The sequence below is a fragment of the Bombina bombina genome, chromosome 8 (genome assembly GCF_027579735.1).
Source record: "Bombina bombina isolate aBomBom1 chromosome 8, aBomBom1.pri, whole genome shotgun sequence".
Lineage (NCBI taxonomy): Eukaryota > Metazoa > Chordata > Amphibia > Anura > Bombinatoridae > Bombina > Bombina bombina.
This window is the reverse complement of record NC_069506.1, coordinates 108,091,410-108,111,836: the sequence shown is the minus strand read 5'-3', so window position 1 is coordinate 108,111,836 and position 20,427 is coordinate 108,091,410. Positions and strand designations below refer to the sequence as shown.

Below are 20,427 nucleotides of genomic sequence, written 5' to 3'. Positions count from 1 at the left end.
CCACCTTGGAAGCTACCTTTGAGACGAGACCTTCTTGTTCAGGGTCCGTTCGAACATCCGAATCTGGTTTCACTCCAGCTGACTGCTTGGAGATTGAACGCTTGATTTTATCGAAGCGAGGTTTCTCAGATTCTGTTATCGATACTCTTGTTCAGGCCAGAAAGCCTGTAACTAGAAAGATTTACCACAAAATTTGGAAAAAATATATCTGTTGGTGTGAATCTAAAGGATTCCCTTGGGACAAGGTTAAGATTCCTAGGATTCTATCCTTCCTTCAAGAAGGATTGGAAAAAGGATTATCGGCAAGTTCCCTGAAGGGACAGATTTCTGCCTTGTCGGTGTTACTTCACAAAAAACTGGCAGCTGTGCCAGATGTTCAAGCTTTTGTTCAGGCTCTGGTTAGAATCAAGCCTGTTTACAAACCTTTGACTCCTCCTTGGAGTCTCAATTTAGTTCTTTCAGTTCTTCAGGGGGTTCCGTTTGAACCCTTACATTCCGTTGATATTAAGTTATTATCTTGGAAAGTTTTGTTTTTAGTTGCAATTTCTTCTGCTAGAAGAGTTTCAGAATTATCTGCTCTGCAGTGTTCTCCTCCTTATCTGGTGTTCCATGCAGATAAGGTGGTTTTACGTACTAAACCTGGTTTTCTTCCAAAAGTTGTTTCTAACAAAAACATTAACCAGGAGATTATCGTACCTTCTCTGTGTCCGAAACCAGTTTCAAAGAAGGAACGCTTGTTGCACAATTTGGATGTTGTTCGCGCTCTAAAATTCTATTTAGATGCTACAAAGGATTTTAGACAAACATCTTCCTTGTTTGTTGTTTATTCAGGTAAAAGGAGAGGTCAAAAAGCAACTTCTACCTCTCTCTCTTTTTGGATTAAAAGCATCATCAGATTGGCTTACGAGACTGCCGGACGGCAGCCTCCCGAAAGAATCACAGCTCATTCCACTAGGGCTGTGGCTTCCACATGGGCCTTCAAGAACGAGGCTTCTGTTGATCAGATATGTAGGGCAGCGACTTGGTCTTCACTGCACACTTTTACCAAATTTTACAAGTTTGATACTTTTGCTTCTTCTGAGGCTATTTTTGGGAGAAAGGTTTTGCAAGCCGTGGTGCCTTCCATTTAGGTGACCTGATTTGCTCCCTCCCTTCATCCGTGTCCTAAAGCTTTGGTATTGGTTCCCACAAGTAAGGATGACGCCGTGGACCGGACACACCTATGTTGGAGAAAACAGAATTTATGTTTACCTGATAAATTTCTTTCTCCAACGGTGTGTCCGGTCCACGGCCCGCCCTGGTTTTTTAATCAGGTCTGATAATTTATTTTCTTTAACTACAGTCACCACGGTACCATATGGTTTCTCCTATGCTATTATTCCTCCTTAACGTCGGTCGAATGACTGGGGTAGGCGGAGCCTAGGAGGGATCATGTGACCAGCTTTGCTGGGCTCTTTGCCATTTCCTGTTGGGGAAGAGAATATCCCCACAAGTAAGGATGACGCCGTGGACCGGACACACCGTTGGAGAAAGAAATTTATCAGGTAAACATAAATTCTGTTTTTGTAGCAAGTAGGACACAGTGACCTACTAGGGACAGGTTTTCCTTTGATATGTGCTTTAATCGAATTTCTCATATTCCTTTTGTTTTTGTGATATTCCAAGGGATTACAACTGTTACCAAATTGGTGATGATATTTCAGTAGAAATTAGTTTTTACAGTACTTACAAACTGATGTAACATTACATCCTACCCTTCAACACAGTAATTCCTTTTCTTCTGAGTCAATTGCTGCTTTTATCACAGGAGAAAAAATACCATAGCGCTGTTTAGGGCACTGTTTATTTGTTATATACCCAACTGAACACTGTATTTTCATATTTGGATAAAATTATTCAAGCTTCACTTGAAACTAACACACCTCAACAGAAACTAGCATTGAACTTACATGAATAATAATACAATAAAAAATGTAACAGTTTGCGAGTAAAACCATATAATTATCTTTTTTAAAGTGTGTGTATGTGTGTATGTATATATATATATATATATATATATATATATATATATATACATATAGATATTATAATAAAAGATTTATAATCCTAATTGGTAACATACATAGTAACATAGTAGATAAGGTTGAAAAAAGACTGAAGTCCATCGAGTTCAACCTATACAAATCTAAAATACTTTCAAAAAGCTCCAGTTAAGCTTAAATAACCCCATTAAAATGTGACCCATTTAATACTAGCAATCATATCCATGAATTTTGTTTATATACAGAAATTTATCCAGACTATTTTTAAATGTATCTATGGTATTGGCATTCACAACCTCCTTTGGTAATGAGTTCCACAATTTTATTGCTCTTACAGTGAAAAAAACGTTTCCGTTGCAGGAGATTAAATCTCCTTTCCACCAACCTTAAATTATGACCTCTTGTCAAAAACAATTTTCTTGGAATAAACAGAGCTTCTGCCATCTCTGTACATGGGCCTTGAATTATTGGTATTGTCTGTTCCTCTTCCCCCTTCATTTCCTCTTCTCTACATAGGCTTTCTTAGGACTCTAAAGGGGCTGGACTTCAATATAGTCAAATGACACACACGCTGATTGGATGTTCACTAGATTTGTCGTTAAAAGTTCATCCCTGTGGGCCGGCATAACATTGTAATAGAAGCATTATTATATGAACTAATTTAACCCTTTCACAGATGGATTAAAAACAATAAAAGGGTAAACATATACTGTTTTAATGGCAAAGATTACATTTATGACATTTGATTATTTAAAGTTTACCATAATTAAGTATGTAAATTTAAGTGTAGAAGGCAGACTCAGCAGGCAAATCAGCTATTTCAAATTACAGAATAAAAGGTAAAATAGTTATTTGTAAATAATTGAATACCCCTCAGTAGGTAAAATGAGTAATTTAGAAAACTTTAAAGGAGAGGGTATGTTACAGTACACTGTCAATTTAAAGGGTCATTAAACCACCCAAGAAAATCCATGATTCAGAGTACTTTATTTTTTTTTTAAAAATTATTTAATTTTCTCTTTGTATCATTTGTTGAAAGGCTCAGGAGCAACGGTGCACTATTGGGAGCTAAGTGCTAATTAGATTACCTTTAACTGTAGTTTGAAGTCACTTTAAAGGGACAGTATACACCAATTTTCATTTAACTGCATGTAATAGACACTACTATAAAAAATAATATGCACAGGTACTGATATAAAAATTCTTAGAAGCTCCAAGTTTATCTCTGTTGATTAGATAAGCAGGAACACCCAGGGACAGTGGCTAAATTGCAGACCCTCTTCGCTGCATATGAAAAGACAGATTATACAAACAGAAGCCAGCAGTAGACTGGAAAAGCGTGTCTACTTCTGACACTGAGGGGCTTGGTTAGGAGTCTGAAAATCTGCACAATGTTCTTTAAAAAAAATAAATAAGTAAAATAAGCATTGTTACAAAAACACCCCCGGATGACCTGTATATATGGATCATCGACAAAACATGTATGCAAATAAAAATTTGGTGTATAATGGCCCTTTAAGACATGATGAAAATGTCTTTTTAACTTACTTGGTTCCATGGACTCATTTGAAAGTGTTTCGCCACATAGAAGACACTGCTCCTCATGCATGCACACAATGTATATAGATCAAACCATAACCAGTCATGTTAACCCAAACATTGTGTTATCAGCCAATAGAATTTCACTTGCTCTCATGCTATTGGCTAATTTAAACAGCCAATAAGATTTGAGTAGCTTTCATCCTATTGGCTGATTTGAATTGGAAGAATCAAATCAGCTAATGGGAATTCAAGGGACGCCATCTTTAATCGTGTACATTGAATTCACTATTCAGTGTACGGCGGAGATAGTACGAAGAGGATCCTCCACGCTCCATGGCTCCGCGGTCGTCGGTCTTCAGTTCCAGGGTTGCCGATCTACAGCTCCACAGTCTTCAGCACCGCTCCGCGCAGGATGTTCCTGAAAGAAGACTTCACCGCCTGGAACAGGACCTTCTCCGCTGGACTTCAGGAACCGTGAGAACCAACCTGGAGGTTAGACTTTTTTTTAAGGGTTTTTTGGGGGGATTTGTTTTATTTAGATTAGGGGTGGGCAGAAAAAGAGCTAAATGCCCTTTTAAGGGCAATGCCCAAACAAATGCCCTTTTCAGGGCAATGGGTAGTTTAGGTTTTTTAGTGTTAGGTTCTTTTATTTGGGGGGGGTTAATGTTAGGTGGGACTTTGTATATTTTTTGTAAAAGAGCTGATTATCTTGGGGCAATGCCCTGAAAAAAGCCCTTTTTAGGGCTACTGGTAGTTTATTATTAGAGTAGGGGGTGTTTTTATTTTGGAGGGTGGCTTTTTTTATTTTAATAGGGATTAGGTTTAATTTTGTTAATTTTGGTAATTTGATTTTTTTTTATTTTCTGTAATGTTAGCTTTTTTTAATTTTTTGTAACTTTACAATGTATTAGTTTAGGTAGTTTGGGTTTATTTAATGGGGTGTTAGGTTAGGGGTTGTTAGGGGTTGTTAATGGGGTGTTAAGTTAGTGTATTTATTTAAATAGTTATTTGCGTTGTGGGTTTTTGCGGTTTAAAGGGTTAATAAGTTAAATAGGTTTATTGCGATGTAAGGGTTTTGCGGTTTAGGGGTTAATAGGGTAAATAGGTTTATTGCGATGTAGGGGTTTTGCGGTTTAGGGGTTAATAGGGTAAATAGGTTTATTGAGATGTAGGGGTTTTGCGGTTTAGGAGTTAATAGGGTAAATAGGTTTCTTGTGATAATAAGCATTTTGTGGTTTAGGATTAAAACTTTGTGTAGGATTTTTTGTTATATTTCGTGTGTGTTTTTTTTAATACTTGATGCGGGCATTTTTTGGTTTTTTTTTTAATACTTGATGTGGGCGGTTATTTATTTATTTTTAATACTTGATGCAGGCGTTTTTTTAAATACTTTAATGTGGGCGATTAGGTGTTGCTTTTGTAATGCTCTGTTTGCCTTTGCTGCATCCCGGTGGATTCCGAAAATGGCAGGGTGGTGAAAGAATCTACCTTCACCACCCTGCCATTTTCGGAATCCACCGGGATGCAGCTTACAGAGTAGGGCTGAACGATTAATCGCATATGCGATTTAAAACCGCGAGGAGTCGTGGTTTTTTCCTACATAAAAAATTCCTTTAGAAGTGGCTTTAATGCATTGATTTATTTGTGATTTCTTGCAAACCAGCTCCATCTAGTGGTTGCTTTTAGCACAAATTTGTAAAATGGCTCTTTTACTTTCACTTTCTGTTCTGAGAAGCAGCAGATCAATCTAGAAATCTAAAAGGAGCCCATGCAGGAATGAAGAGCAGAGAAAGCCACTTACTTATATTTCCCCCTAGGGACGTCTGCAGTCTGAAACTTAGGGTATGTAAACATTATGGAACCTCCCACACAATCTCCTGCTCTCTGAGAAACGGCTTAAATACATAGCAGATGCAATTAACCCCATGGCTCCCAAAAAGGCTAAAAATGCAGTCCCCTCTGCTCCTGGGTTAACTTAACTGCATCTACAATGTATTTTATATCAGCAAGGCACAGCATTTCTGAAAGGAGCAGCCCCCCACCCCTACTGCTATATGCCTGAAATGGATTCCTGGACAGGAGCAGGACTCATTTTCAGTCAAATTAAAATGTTTTAAAAAGAAGAAAAAAATATAATATATATAATATATACATATATATGTGTGTGTGTGTGTGTGTGTGGCTTACACGGCTTCATTTGTTAATCATACCACTGTCCACAGTTAGAATGACTGTCCAAGAAAACATGACAATGTTGTGTGTCATAAGACCTAATAACTGGCTAGTGGCTACTATTTAATCACATCACAGGCAGCAAATTTTATTTTAACTATTTTGTGGTTTTGTATTTTTATGCTCCAACATGTACATTAAGATTCTGTAGTCTTAAATAAACTTTATAATGCAAAACGAAGGTGTTATAGTCATTTATAAGAAAATTGCGATTAAATCGCAATTGCGTTTTGTTTTTTTTAGCCCATATCGCCCAGCCCTATTACAGTGGATTCCGAAAATGACAGGGTGGTGAAAGAATCCAGCTTCGCTGCATCCAGGTGAATTCTTTTGTCCTCACGCTGCCAACATTCCATTCAGGATGCGTGCGCGACTGCCGACGGCGACGGACATAACAAACGCAATTATAGTATAGATTGTTGTCTGTTATAGTTTGATTGTAATATGGCTTGAACAGCCAATGATTTTGAGTCAGTCTGTTGAACTCTACAGGACTTTTAATACTTTTCAATTTACACCTATAAAATTGTATTTGTTCTCTTAGTATCTTTTGTTGAAAAATAGGGAGTCTGTCCATGTTTGGAGCACTATATGGCAGCAGTTTTACAAGAATGATATCCATTTGCAAGAGCACTAAATGGCAGCACTATTTCCTGCTAGGTAGTGCTGCAGACACCTACCTAAGTATCTCTTCAACAAAGCAGGACATCACAACAGTCTTATCTCTCTGTATTTCTACCTATTTATATACAGTATATGCATATCTGTAGATATATTTAGTTTATATTGCTATATATACTTAAAAATATTCATATATTTCAGTTGCTAGAACGATGCACAGGTAGGAAGCAGCAATCTAAGCTAAGGCTTTAAAGGGACAGTCAAGTCCCAAAAAAACTTTCATGATTTAAATAGGGAATGTGAATTTAAACAATTTTCCAATTAACTTGTATCACCAATTTTGCTTTGTTCTCTTGGTATTCTTAGTTGAAAGCTAAACCTAGGAGGTTCATATGCTAATTTCTTAGACCTTGAAGACTGCCTCTAATCTGAATGCATTTTGACCACTAGAGGGTATTAGTTCATGTGTTTCATATAGATAACATTGAGCTCATGCACATGAAGTTACTCTGGAGTGAGCACCGATTGGCTAAAATGCAAGTCTGTCAAAAGAACAGAAATAAGGGGGCAGTTTGCAGAACCATAGATACTAAGTTAATCACAGAGGTAAAAAGTGTATTTCTAACTTCCCTCATCTATCTAAAGTCGGAGTGGGATAGACATAGCTGAATTCTATACAGACAGTCCGTCCACAGCTACTGGAACTGAGTTACTGTTAAAACACTAGGGTTGCTGTCTTTACTGTTCTCCCTCTACACTGCCTACAGGACTTCATACATGCTATACTATCATGCTCCCAATATTTTATATTTTACAGTTAGCCGTTTCTTATAACAATATGTATATAGTTAAGTCGTCACTGTTTTAGGGCCAACGGATGTCTATTACCCTTTGCAGAGCCTTAATTACTCTGAGAGCTTCCTTTGCCGCTCATTTACGGAGTAAAGCTATAATTCCCCCATGATTGCCCTATATAAGCAGTTTGCGGAAATTACTACCACTAGAGAGACAATATGGTCTATGCATGGCCCTTTGCATCCCTGGAGACCATATCTCTGTATTGGAGAGGACAGAATGCTTCCATGGAGCTGGACTTATTATGGAGTGGGTTAGCTAAGCTAATAGCAGATTCTGTTCCATGACACAATGGACAACGTATTTGAGATAGTTGGTTAACCCATCTCTAGGTTTCAGGCATGTAAATTTGTTTATTGTCATTTGTTTACATAATGCATGTTTACCTGACTTTTATTTTATAAGACACCTAGAGGTTCCATGGATACATTATAATTAGGGGTTCTACAATCTGCCTTGTTGTAATTTTATGCTTTTACTTTTAGAAATATTTACTTCTGATGTTCACACATAGGCTTAGAGTTAATTAGATCCTCAGTACGGTTGTTTATTTGGTCATATTAATATCTCACCTAATAAGCATTTTTGCATATACTGCTATATTTGAGCTTCCCATTGTATGTATCATTATCATAGTCAAAAGCTCTTGGACTACATAACTTGAGTTTAACTTCATAACGCATTTTTAGGTTCTCTACAAAGCTTTGAAGGCTGGCGTTGGCTCTGAGAATATCCCCCCTCTTAATTCTAGCCATTTAAATTAGGGTGTTATCCCCCACATTCCACCAAGCAACACAAACAATGTAAGATGAACAAGGTAATACAAGATTATCTCGCTACAAACTCATTAATAGATTCATGGAAAACATTATATGGTCACACAAACGACTCTACTTTTTTCTCTGCAGCACATAAAACATACAGAAAACTAGATTATATATTTGTCAGTCAGTTTTTACGGCCCAGCCTGATAACCTCAAATATCCATTCCTGTGTGTGGTCAGACCACTCCATAGTACAGCTTACCTTGGACGACATACAAGTTCCGGGGAGGACCAGATCATGGACATATGACCCCATATGCCTAAGAGACCCTGCGGTCCGAACAACGATAGAACGTAATATGCTAGAATATTGGGGCATAAACACAGAGACAACGGTTAACCCTATCATGACTTGGGCAGCACACAAGACTTACTTAAGGGGTCTACTGATTAAAGAAAAATCTATCCTTCTTAAAAAGAGGAATGCACAGAAGATAGCTCTACAGGCAGAGATAGATACATTAGAGAGACACCACAAACTGACACAATCTAGAGCTACACTGGCACAGCTTCAGGGTAAAAGAACAGAACTAGCGACTATTCTAAATGACCAGGCAGTCAAAGCAGCCTTCTGGCTCAAGACAAACTACTATATATATGCAAACAAGCCAGACAGATATTTAGCAAACAGAATTCGCGAACGGACGAGAATAGCCTCCATAACACAGATCCAAAAACAAGATTGCACCACAACCTCTCACCCACAGGAAATTGTGGACTGCTTCGCCCAATACTATAGCACCTTATACGAGGGGACTGATGTTGCCCACTCCCCCACCACGGAATCTATACTAACAAAATTACTAGATGACGCCCACCTACCCTCTATTACAGAAACAGACAGAGACAGTCTAAATCAGGAGATAACTGCCAACAAGGTGCTAGGGGCTATTAAAGACTTGAAACCGGGTAAAGCCCTGGGACCCGATGGATTACCTGGTGAATACTATAAATTATTTAAAAATTCCCTGACATCACATCTAGTTAAATTTTCAAATTATATTATGCAAGGGTATGAGATCCCATGCGATTTACTTGGAGCCAGGATAGTGGTGATACCCAAACCAGGTAAAGACCCACAAAGATGCCCCAACTACAGACCCATCTCTCTCATAAACCAAGATCTAAAAATCTTTACCAAAATTTTAGCCAATAGATTAAAACACATATTACCGAATATAGTACACCCGGACCAGGTGGGATTTGTAGCGGGCAGAGAAGCACCTGACAACGTAAGACGAATTATAGCAACCATAGCCCAACTTGACCGGACGAAAACGCCTTCTCTGGTCCTCTCACTGGATGCAGAGAAGGCGTTTGATAGAATTGATTGGACATATATGTTTGCGGTCCTAGACAGAATGGGATTTAAAGGTCCATTTGTAGACGCCTTGCGTGGTATATACTCTAAGCCTACTGCTACAGTTAGGGCCATGGGACATCACTCCAAAATTATACACATTAAAAATGGGACGAGACAGGGTTGCCCGCTCTCCCCATTGCTGTTCGTCCTATGTATGGAGCCATTAGCGGCTAATGTCAGACACTCAAAGGAGGTAACTGGACTCCAAATCAAACACATCGACTATAAGATTTCTCTATTTGCAGACGATGTCCTCTTGACACTGACCAAACCCCTGACATCCCTCACGGGTCTATATGACATACTACAACGGTTCTCCCGGGTTTCAGGCTATAAGATTAACATGGACAAAAGTGAAGCACTAGCCATAGCCCTACCGGCTCACACAAAAAAACTAATTGAGTTAAACTTTTCATTTTCTTGGGTTAAAACACATATTAAATACTAAGGTACAAAGATACCGACTCAATACTCAGATTTATATAAGGTAAATTATCTTCCCCTATTTAAAGAGTTACGATCAGACATAGCTAAATGGAAACTGTTAAACTTCTCCTGGTACGGTAGAATATCTGCCATAAAAATGAATTTGTTGCCAAGGATCTTATATCTATTTAGTACCCGTCCCAATCCCAAAAAATGATCTTAAAACCCTACAATCAGATATCAACCTCTTTATTAATGGCAAGAAACAGGCAAGAATTCCCCACTTAATATTAACTAAACATAGACAGCTAGGGGGTGAAGGAATCCCCAACTTGCTTAATTACTATGAGGCGGCTAGATTAGCACAAGACGCTCTCCTAGGCTCATCACTGAGCAATCTGGTGTGGAAGGAGATAGAAACAGGGATAACAGACCTAGAATCATCTGGGGACCTGATCTGGGACAGAACAGCATCTCAACAACAAACTAAAAAATACTCCCCTGTTACGATATTATCACTTGACAACTGGAAGTTGGCAAGGGGATGATGCCCGAGTTCTCCTCCAAAATGCCTATTAAATACCTCATCCCAAGGGAATATCGCAAACAGTTAGATAAATGGGAGAATAAGGGTCTTTACAGGGTGGGAGACCTCCTAATGAATAACAAACCACTAACTTTCAACCAGATACAAGATAAATTAGCACCTCTATCACCTAAATGGTACCTATATTTACAAATCCTCTCTGCCCTAAACAAATTTATCCCAAATATACGTAAACAACCCAGTACCACACTAGAAAGACTGTGTAGTACACAGGTAAGACCTAGACAATCCATTTCTCAGTTGTACTTGGCATTACAAACTCCAGGGGGTAGCACAAAAACACCTACAATGATTAGATGGGAAGCAGACACTAACTCTACACTAGAGATGCCAGAATGGCAGGACCTTTTTTATTCTTCATGTAAGGAATTGATCAGTGCGGACCTACGAGAGAACAGCTTAAAGATCATCTTTTGGTGGTATTTGACGCCAATTAAAACTTCACACTATACAGCGGGCAGAAACAGGAACTGTTATAGGGGATGTAATTCAGTCGGTACCTATATGCATATGTGGTGGGAATGCCCTAAAGTAGCCTATATATGGTCCAAGCTCTCGGCCCACCTCAGCCTCCTATTAGAGGAGCAGGTGGTGTTATCCATATCTCAGGGACTACTGAACGCCCCTTTACCAAATTTTAATAAACACATAAATACTCTTATTAGAATACTCTGCACAATAACGAGGGTGAGTATTGCCAAATATTGGAAGGAGGGAGTACCAACATGGAATGAAATATTAGAAAGATTTAAAATTACATACTCCTTACATGAAGCGGCAGCGATGATGTTAGGCACAACTGACACATTCCACAAGATCTGGTTTTACTGGATGCTACATTCAGCCTGAAGACCCCCATCCAACACCATAGGCGCAAATAGGAAATCCGATTTCAAAGGGAAATAGAAACAGAGCTGGGTGGAGGGCTGGGGATAACAGGGAAGGTGCGAAGTTAGGGGAATAGATGAGGTACTATAAATCCCCCACAACCTCAAAGAACAAGGAAAACATAGGAGGACCTGTTTACAAGAAACTGCAGTAATGTACGATTAATAGATCATAATGGACCAAATGGCCTGTTTGTTAGTTCACTTTGTTATTTTTAGTGTTTTCTTTTTTTTTTTTACTTCTTCTTTGCTATTCTTTTTTTGCAATAAGAATATAAGTTATGTATTTGTAGTCTTTGATGAGAAACATACCAGGTATGATGTACTGACATTGACAATTCAGGGTATATGAAAAAGATCAATGACAAGAATGTGGAACTGATAATGCATTATTCTAGTTTCTGTGCATCAGTGCCTGTGGAGAAGATTTTGTAATTAACCGCATAAGACATGTATTCTGTTTGAAAATGTTAATTCAATAAAAACTATTTTAACACAAATTAGGGTGTTATATACACGTACAAAATCTAAGCTATTCCAGCAGTTAGATGTCATAATCTCCTTCCTCTGGGAACTAACCATTTATGACCTTTTAGCCCCTGGATGGCGGGCCCGCATCCGGGAGACAGAACATCCCTGTTCCTACAGAGGAGACGTTCAATGGTTTAATTATTTTTACACCTACCCATCCCTATTTTGTTTTCATCTTATACAACTTACCTAACGCCATATCCCTCAGTACCATATGAAGAGCACTTATGTTAAGGGCTGATATCTGTATTTTGCTCGCCCTACTCACTTACTAACCAGTACTTTGATTATCAAATCTAGGCCTAGGATATAGAACATTGCATTACCTACACCTCACATCTAGTAAGTAGTTTGTATAGTTGGCTTTTCGCAATACCTTAGTTAGTTTAGTCTGCATTGGCAAGCTAAATCTAGGTTGGCATGCTAAAAACCTGAAGGAGAGCACACATTCTCTAGGAATTGTCCCAACTGTAATCCCTCGCGGGTACAATAATTTTACACTTCCGGAGTATAACTAGGGGCTATATCACCTCCTCCCCCTTCCCCCGCCACCTTACATAATATACCTCCTTTGACAGGAGGCTTAAATGTGCGTTTTTTCTTGTTTATACCGCATTTTACTTACCCCTTGCATAGGCAAATCTCGCAGATTAACATTATAGTCAGTTTAGTGTCCCTTGTGAGCTTTGCTAGACTGTTCAGTACATATTTACTTTCATATAACCTTAAAATGGTAACCATACTCATTTTATTTCACTTAGCAAGCCTGACCAACATTACGCACCAGCTGAATCTATAGTTTTAAAACCAGTGTTGGTTATACGTTAGGCATACAGTTATAAAATTTAAAATAGAGATTTACTAGTTGGGACCCAAAAGTGGTCCTCTACTGTATATAGCTGTCTTCTATAGCTCCATGCCTTTTATTCCTCAGTGAGGCCCTAACGTGGCTTCTGATGTCATCTAAAAGACATACTACCATACGAGCAAACATGATGAATACTGATTTATTTTGAAAAAATGCTATGTAGTTTTTTTATGCATTATATGGTTCTAGTACGGTTGATTATATAACTTGAAAATTTTTTGTATATTGATAATGTTGAAATGCATTGTTTGTTGGCTTTGAACTAAACCTCAATAAAAATTTGTTATAGAAATACACTCTTTTTTTTTTTTTTTTAAACAGTGTTGGTTATGCAAAACTGAGGAATCGGTAATAAAGGGATTATCTTTCTTTTTAAACAACAAAAATTCTAGTGTTGACTGTCCCTTTAATGACAGAAGTGGGGAAACAACAGACTACGTCCTAGAACATAATGACTCAACCTCACTAACAGTCCACTATGACCCTACCCAAAAACACCTGCAATTCAGCCTACATAACTGGAGGAATTCAGTGGTAGAAAAAGAGCAGTGCAGCTTTTAGCTTCACGTTTGTCTCTTACAAAGGGACTGCACCAGGTTCAGATTTTTATAGGACAAGTTTATAAGCTTGCTTAGGGGAGTTATTGCGTGAAAAGTGCAATAAGGATATAGAATGCATATTTTCATTTAATTTTATTATCCTTAAAAGAAAATGGTTGATAGTTGGCCTCAACTTTTTCAGCAGCAGCAGACAGCACAAGGGATGTTTTCTGTAAATAACAGTTTCCACAGCAGTTTGTTGTCCCTCCCTAATTATAGCTGGGGGGCTTTTGATCAGACCTACTATTCACCAAAGGTGAGAGGGTCAGGTGAAGTGTAGCAGGAACATACAGGATAATATCTTATAGTGTATAAATCAAGAATACATAAGAGGTTGTTCAGTCAGGGAGCAAATTACACTATGCACTTTTTGTTCCTGGACTGTGACCATCACAAAATTAGGGACAGGGAATGAGGAGATGACACCTACAAACTTCCAATGCTTTCATATAGTATGCCATGTTATTCATCACAGGGAAGCTTGAGAGGACTACATAACCCGGCAGATTTAGTGTGATCCAGTCAGCTTTCTTTAGACCTCTTCAGATCTATCAGCTCGACAGATATAGTATACGTGCATTATTCTGTACATATCCATTCATCTAATGCTTTCTAACTAAAGGTAATGTAAAGATATAAATGTGTGTGTATATATGTATATCCATCTAGCTTTAAAGGGACATGAAACCCACATTTTTTCTTTCATGATTTAGAAAGAGCTTGCATTTTTAAACAACCTAATTTACTTTTATCTAATTTGCTTCATTTTCCTGTTATCCTTTGCTGAAAAGCATATCTAGATAGGCTTAGTAGCTGCTGATTGGTGGCTGCACACAGATGCCTTGTGTGATTGGCTCACCCATGTGCATTGCTATTTCTTCTAAAAACGGTATCTAAAGAATGAAGCAAATTAGATAATAGAAGTAAATTGGAATGTTGTTTAAAATTGTTTTCTCTATCTCAATCATGACAGAATTTTTTTGGGTTTAGTGTCCATTTAAGTTACATTTATTTAAAAAATAGAATTTATTAAGTTATAGTACTAGATAGCGCTATTAGTACAAGCCAGCAGCTTTTAGTGGGGTGGGATTAGCCAAGAACTAAAGTGAAGCTTGCATACTTTGACTGACACAGAAATCTATCAACTGGCAAGGTCGTTGCTGGATCTTTATTGAATAATTTAAATTTGAAGCCTTTCCCGGCTATAGAAAAGTCTTTATTTCCTTTAGAGTAACAGTTTTAACCACATGATCAAATCAATACATTTTATTTGTCACATGCTTTCTGTTTTTATTTTGTCAGCATTTGCCCGTAAACTAATGCACATGTCTAAGACATAATATTGAAGGGACAGTAAAGGGAAAGTAGTTTAAAACTGATTCAGAGTATGCAATTTTAAACTACGTTACAATTTACTTCTATTGTCAAATTTGTTTTATTATCTTGATATACTCTGTGTAGAGTAAAGCTAGGTAGGCTGATAGGATAATAAACAGCATATTCTCTAGGAAATTGGAAAGTTGTTTAAAATTCAGTGTTCTATCTAATCAATTTAAATTTAATTTTGACTTTACTGTACCTTTAATATTTTTGTTTCAATGTTGAATACAATTATTTGGATCAGGTCAGGATTTAAAGCGTAAACATCATCACTGTAATATAGCCTTTGATGAAGCCTAAGTAAGAGAAATGTGTTGGCTGTGCTATACCTCACAATATAGTGTTTGGTGAGGTGAATGTTTGCAACTGTTCCACTATTTGATCATTTCTTTGTAACTAACAAGATTATTGTCATACTTCAAGCACTATTCAAAATTATATTGTTAATTTTCTATTAGTTGGAATTTCTTCATGATAAATGCATCCTTTAATTTATGATAATATGCAGTCTGTTATTTTTCACTATAAATAATTAACCTATTATTCTACTGATGTGCTGTGCTGAAGACTTCTGTGGTGCTAAATTAAAGGGACAGTCAAGTCAAACAAAAATTCATGATTTAAATAGGGCATGTCATTTTAAACAACTTTCCAATATACTTTTATTACCAATTTTGCTTTGTTCTCTTGGTATTCTTAGTTGAAAGCTACACCTAGGAAGTTCATATGCTAATTTCTTAGACCTTGAAGGCCGCCTCTAATCTGAAAGCATTTTGACATTTTTTCACCACTAGAGGGCATTAGTTCATGTGTTTCATATAGATAACATTGAGCTCATTGATTGGCTAAAAATGCAAGTCTGTCAAAAGAGCTGAAATAAGCAGGCAGTTTGCAGAGGCATAGATACAAGGTAATTACAGTGGTAAAACGTGTTTTATTATAACTGTGTTGGTAATGCAAAACTGGGGAATGGGTAATAAAGGGGTTATCTACCTTTTTAAACAACAACAATTCTGGTGTTGACTGTCACTTTAATTTATTATCTTTTTGACTCAAAATATAAATATTATTATAATATATCAACCGTCGGTAGCAATACACTTCTAAACTAAAAAAAAGAAACCACTTGCATTCTTTGATACAGAAAAACTTGTTAAACCTTGTGTATCTAAGTTTGAATAAGATAAAGATTATGTTCATATCCTCAAATAATATTCTTGAGAGATATGTAATAAATTATAATAAATGAGTAATAAAGATTATTTAGTAATGCCCACTTTTGAAATAATATGTGTGTACAATATAGATTTTATTGTTGTATAATGCTTCCTATGTCAATGTGTTTTGTTTTGTTTTTCTACAACAGATGGGTCCATTACCAGAAATTCGACAGAACAAACCCACACTGCAACAGAAATAGTTGATAATGATACCAATCACACTCTGAATTTTCAAGCACAATACTCTGGAATCAAATCACCCAAAGGTGCAAATTTCTGTGAAGATATATTTTATTCTTCTACTTTAATGCCTTATCAACCTGTTCAAAACACAAGTGCTCTCGCTGGAAACGTTGGCAAGGATTATTTTGATACAAAATGCAGGACTGGTAGAGTTAAAAATAATGATGCTGCACACTGTGCACAACAGACCAACAGAAGAGCTGCTTATGAAGAGAACCAAGGATTCATTACTGAAGAGCATGGTATGCATCATAAAAATAGGACACAGTTTAAATTCAGATCAAAGTATATGTTTCCATACCACATAAATCATACAGAAAAGAAGCCGTATGTTTGTCAAGAATGTGGAAAAGGGTTTTCACAATTGTCAAATCTAATAAGACATAAGAAAACACACACTGGAGAAAAGCCATTTGTATGTAAGGAATGTGGTAGAAGTTTCTCTGAAAAGTCAAGTTTGGAGAAACATTACAGAACTCATACCGGGGAGAAGCCATATGTCTGTCAGATATGTGGAAAAGGCTTCACTCAAATGTCAAATCTGAGTAGACATCAGATAACTCACACAGGGGAGAGGCCATATGTTTGCCAGATATGTGGGAAATGTTTTAATCAATGGTCAAGTCTAATTAAACATCACAGGACTCATACTGGAGAAAGGCCATATGTGTGCCAGATATGTGGAAAAAGTTTTTCAGAAAGGTCAAACCTGGTCAGACATCAAATTACACATACTGGTGAGAAGCCATATGCTTGCCAGATATGTGGGAAAAGCTTTTCTGAAAGGTCAAATCTAGTTAGACATCATAACACATGTAGAAGAGACTTAATGTATTTGCAAGATTTGTGAGAGAGGCTTCTCTCAAAAGTCAAGACTGCACGTAAACCATACAATGCATACAACAGGCAAGCAATATGCTTATTGTATATGTCTGCATTCACAGTTAAAGTCTTGCTTACTGAATGTTTATAGGAGAGAAGCCATAAATCTGTCCTTACTTTAGAAGGTGAAAAATTACTTTAGAAGGTGAAAAAAGTTATGTATCTCTAAAATTATATTGGAAAAAATATTTATCTTCAATACATAAAATATGTTACCTATAAAAAATACATATATAATCATATTTTCAGGAGGAGATATGACATCAGCTTAAATTTGCATTTAAATTAGCTATCCAAACTTAAAATATATTTGGAAAAAATCTGTCAACCTCTCCATACATTGATATAAATACTGTTGTAATCCAGATTGCCTTGGTTCCATTATCCAAGATTAAAACCAAAGTTTTAGCCAAAACATTCTCCCAACAGTCACACACTCTATGGCTATCCAAAGATTATTTCAAATGAGCCCTAAGGACATTGAACCAGTCTTCTTATTTGACATTTACAATAAGCATAAGACAAAAGAGTTTAGTAAATCTAAAGGTCTTACAGAACTCAAATCTTTACTGGGGCCTAAGAATATCTGTTACTGAAACAAACACAACATCCCATTCAAGAATTGATGAGAATGCAGTATACATTAATAAATAAACTACTTATTCAGAGGGTGAAATAGTACACCTTCTTTAAATTCATGAGGTAGAATTTTCTCAGAGAGGATTTGACATTTTTGTGGCAGAATAACTCAGGAGTATGAAGCCTTTTATTTACCACAGACTTGAAATATGATTTTTCAGGAGCCAAAATCATGTCTTGATGGAGGAGATCATGTAATTACCTGGGATCTTCTCACTAGGATTCATGCTTACGAAGGCTGCATGAAACCTTTCTATATTATGTTTTAAGTATACAAACTTTCTTCACTTTTTCTTTAAGACTTACCATTCACATCCTTTGATTCCACTTGGACACAATGGACCTATTTGTGTTAGACACCACTTATGCCAGCCAGTTCTGCGTTGCCACGTCATGATGGCAACAAGCTGAAACCCAATGTACAGGTCCAACCCCATACATCAAAGGAAAGTGTTATTGTGAATATAAGTTCCACCTAAGTAGAACTATAGGACTGCCACAGTACACTCTGTAAACATATATATGATAAAATGTGATACAAAAGAGTTCCTAAATTAAGAAATCTCAAGTATAAGATGTGAAAAGGAAAAAAGACCCAATTATAAAATTGTTTTCTCCACACCAAAGGTCACACCCCTTCACTAAACTGAAGTTGCAAATACATCAATTAAAAACTGAAGGCACCACAATAGTGTATTAACAAACGCACAAGTTTGGTGGCAGTTCTATTGGAAGTGCTGAATCATGTATTTACAGCATCAGCACACAGCTTTTACCCAATGGATCATCTAAAAGAGAGTGTTAAAGCCAACCACTGAAACCCTAAGAAAAAAATTATGTATTGCTTTTAAAACATAATCTACTGCAACAGATTTCAGTCTTAAAATCTATCACTGCTCTTTTTCCTACTTCTTTAGTGTTTGGTTTATACACTCTCTTTTACAAGATCTGTTGGGTGAAACCTGTGTTTCTGTTGACAGCAAACTGTTTAGCATTTTCAATATGTGTCACCAAAATGTTTTTTTAATCTTCAGTTTAAAGTCAAAATAAACTTTAGTTCTAGTGTTTATATGCAGTAGCTCAGCCAGATACTCATCAAGGATCAGATAAGTATACCATTAGTATTCTACACAGTTTCACTAGTTTAGTGTAATATATTTTTTGTTCATATCCTTTTTAAACTGTGTTAAAATATGTTTTTATTGTGGGTTTCTATCCCATTTGCTAATTTTCATATTCTATATTTTAGCTCATATGTTTGACTATATGTGGACACTATCAACAAGATAGTTCAGTACATTATTTGTATTCCAAACTTATAATCCTTTATATATTTCTAATATATATGTTCTCAGAACCACTTTATCTTAATCTGTGCAAATCTAGAATCTGTAGCTCTCTTTTTTTTTCTTTCTCGCCAATAGTTATATAATAAGCTATATTATACTATCTATGTGTGTGTATGTATGTGTGTGTGTGTGTGTGTGTATATATATATATATATATATAAGAAACAAGAGAATGCACTCTCAGGACTTCTTAAAAAAAAACCAATTTAATGGAACGTTTTCGGGGGTTCACAACCCCTTCATCAGCATACAAAACAGACAAAATACAACTCATTTATAGTGTTACATACAAATTAAATCACACCAACCTTAGTGCCTCTCCAAAAAAGTGCGCCAATATTTCGAGCTTGGAACGCATCTTGCGTTCCACAGTGCTGTCCGAAACCGGAAGTTTCATTACATCACTTCCGGTTTTCGGTCCCAATATACAATCGTGAACTTATTCATAAACTTGTTCAATCTACATGTCTGAACATTCTTGTGTGACATACTAATGTAGAAAACTTCATATAGACAAACATGTGGAACATTGCCACAAATACCTAAAATTGTGATACATAAATATTAGAAAGTGTTTGTGCATCGAGTTGGCATGGTGACAGTAACCAAGGTAATTGTATACAATGTAAATTACCCATAAGTGCCATTACCTGTGTTAAGTTTAAAACAAAATACCAACTGAACAGAACAAAGATATTCTTAATGTGCAAAACAGCATAAATTCATGCTGAATATGCTCATTACAGTAATAATAATAATAATAATAATTAAAATAATAATTGGACTATGTATCAGTACGTGTGGTTGGAATGACATTTTCTAAATAAGAAACAAATGGAATGCTGCAAATATGGATGGAAAAAAAATTAGAGTGTGACACCAATATGACATATGGGTAACTTGGACCAACTGACAGTTGGCATGAATATTACTTCAATCGATGTGCGAACAGATAGATGCATAAAGTGAAAGTAATATGTAATGAAAGGGATATGTGGGATATTGAAGGGCTGTACAAATTATAAGCTGTACCGCTGGGGCATCACATCGTGTTCATATAAAGTAAATTTGGCCATCGGGCAGTTATAGCATACATCAGCCCAAATATAGATGCAGATGAATATATATAATGGCTGAGAAAATGTATAAGGGTTATATAGGTTGCTTTGCTGCCATGTTTGAGGCTATAAATCCAAAATAAGGTTACCACCCTTAGACATTTTCCCAGCCAATATATATATTCATCTGCATCTATATTTGGGCTGATGTATGCTATAACTGCCCGATGGCCAAATTTACTTTATATGAACACGATGT

At 36.6% G+C, this 20,427-nt stretch overlaps 1 protein-coding gene across 1 annotated transcript in view; it reads left to right on the top strand.

Annotated features, from left to right (window-relative positions):
• Window positions 1–20,427, top strand: part of LOC128638839 (uncharacterized) — a 227,025-nt gene that overhangs the window by 51,592 nt on the left and 155,006 nt on the right. The window contains exon 9 of the mRNA XM_053690972.1: window positions 16,144–17,087. Coding sequence (XP_053546947.1) covers window positions 16,144–17,087 — 944 coding nt within the window. The remainder of the gene's footprint in view (window positions 1–16,143; window positions 17,088–20,427) is intronic.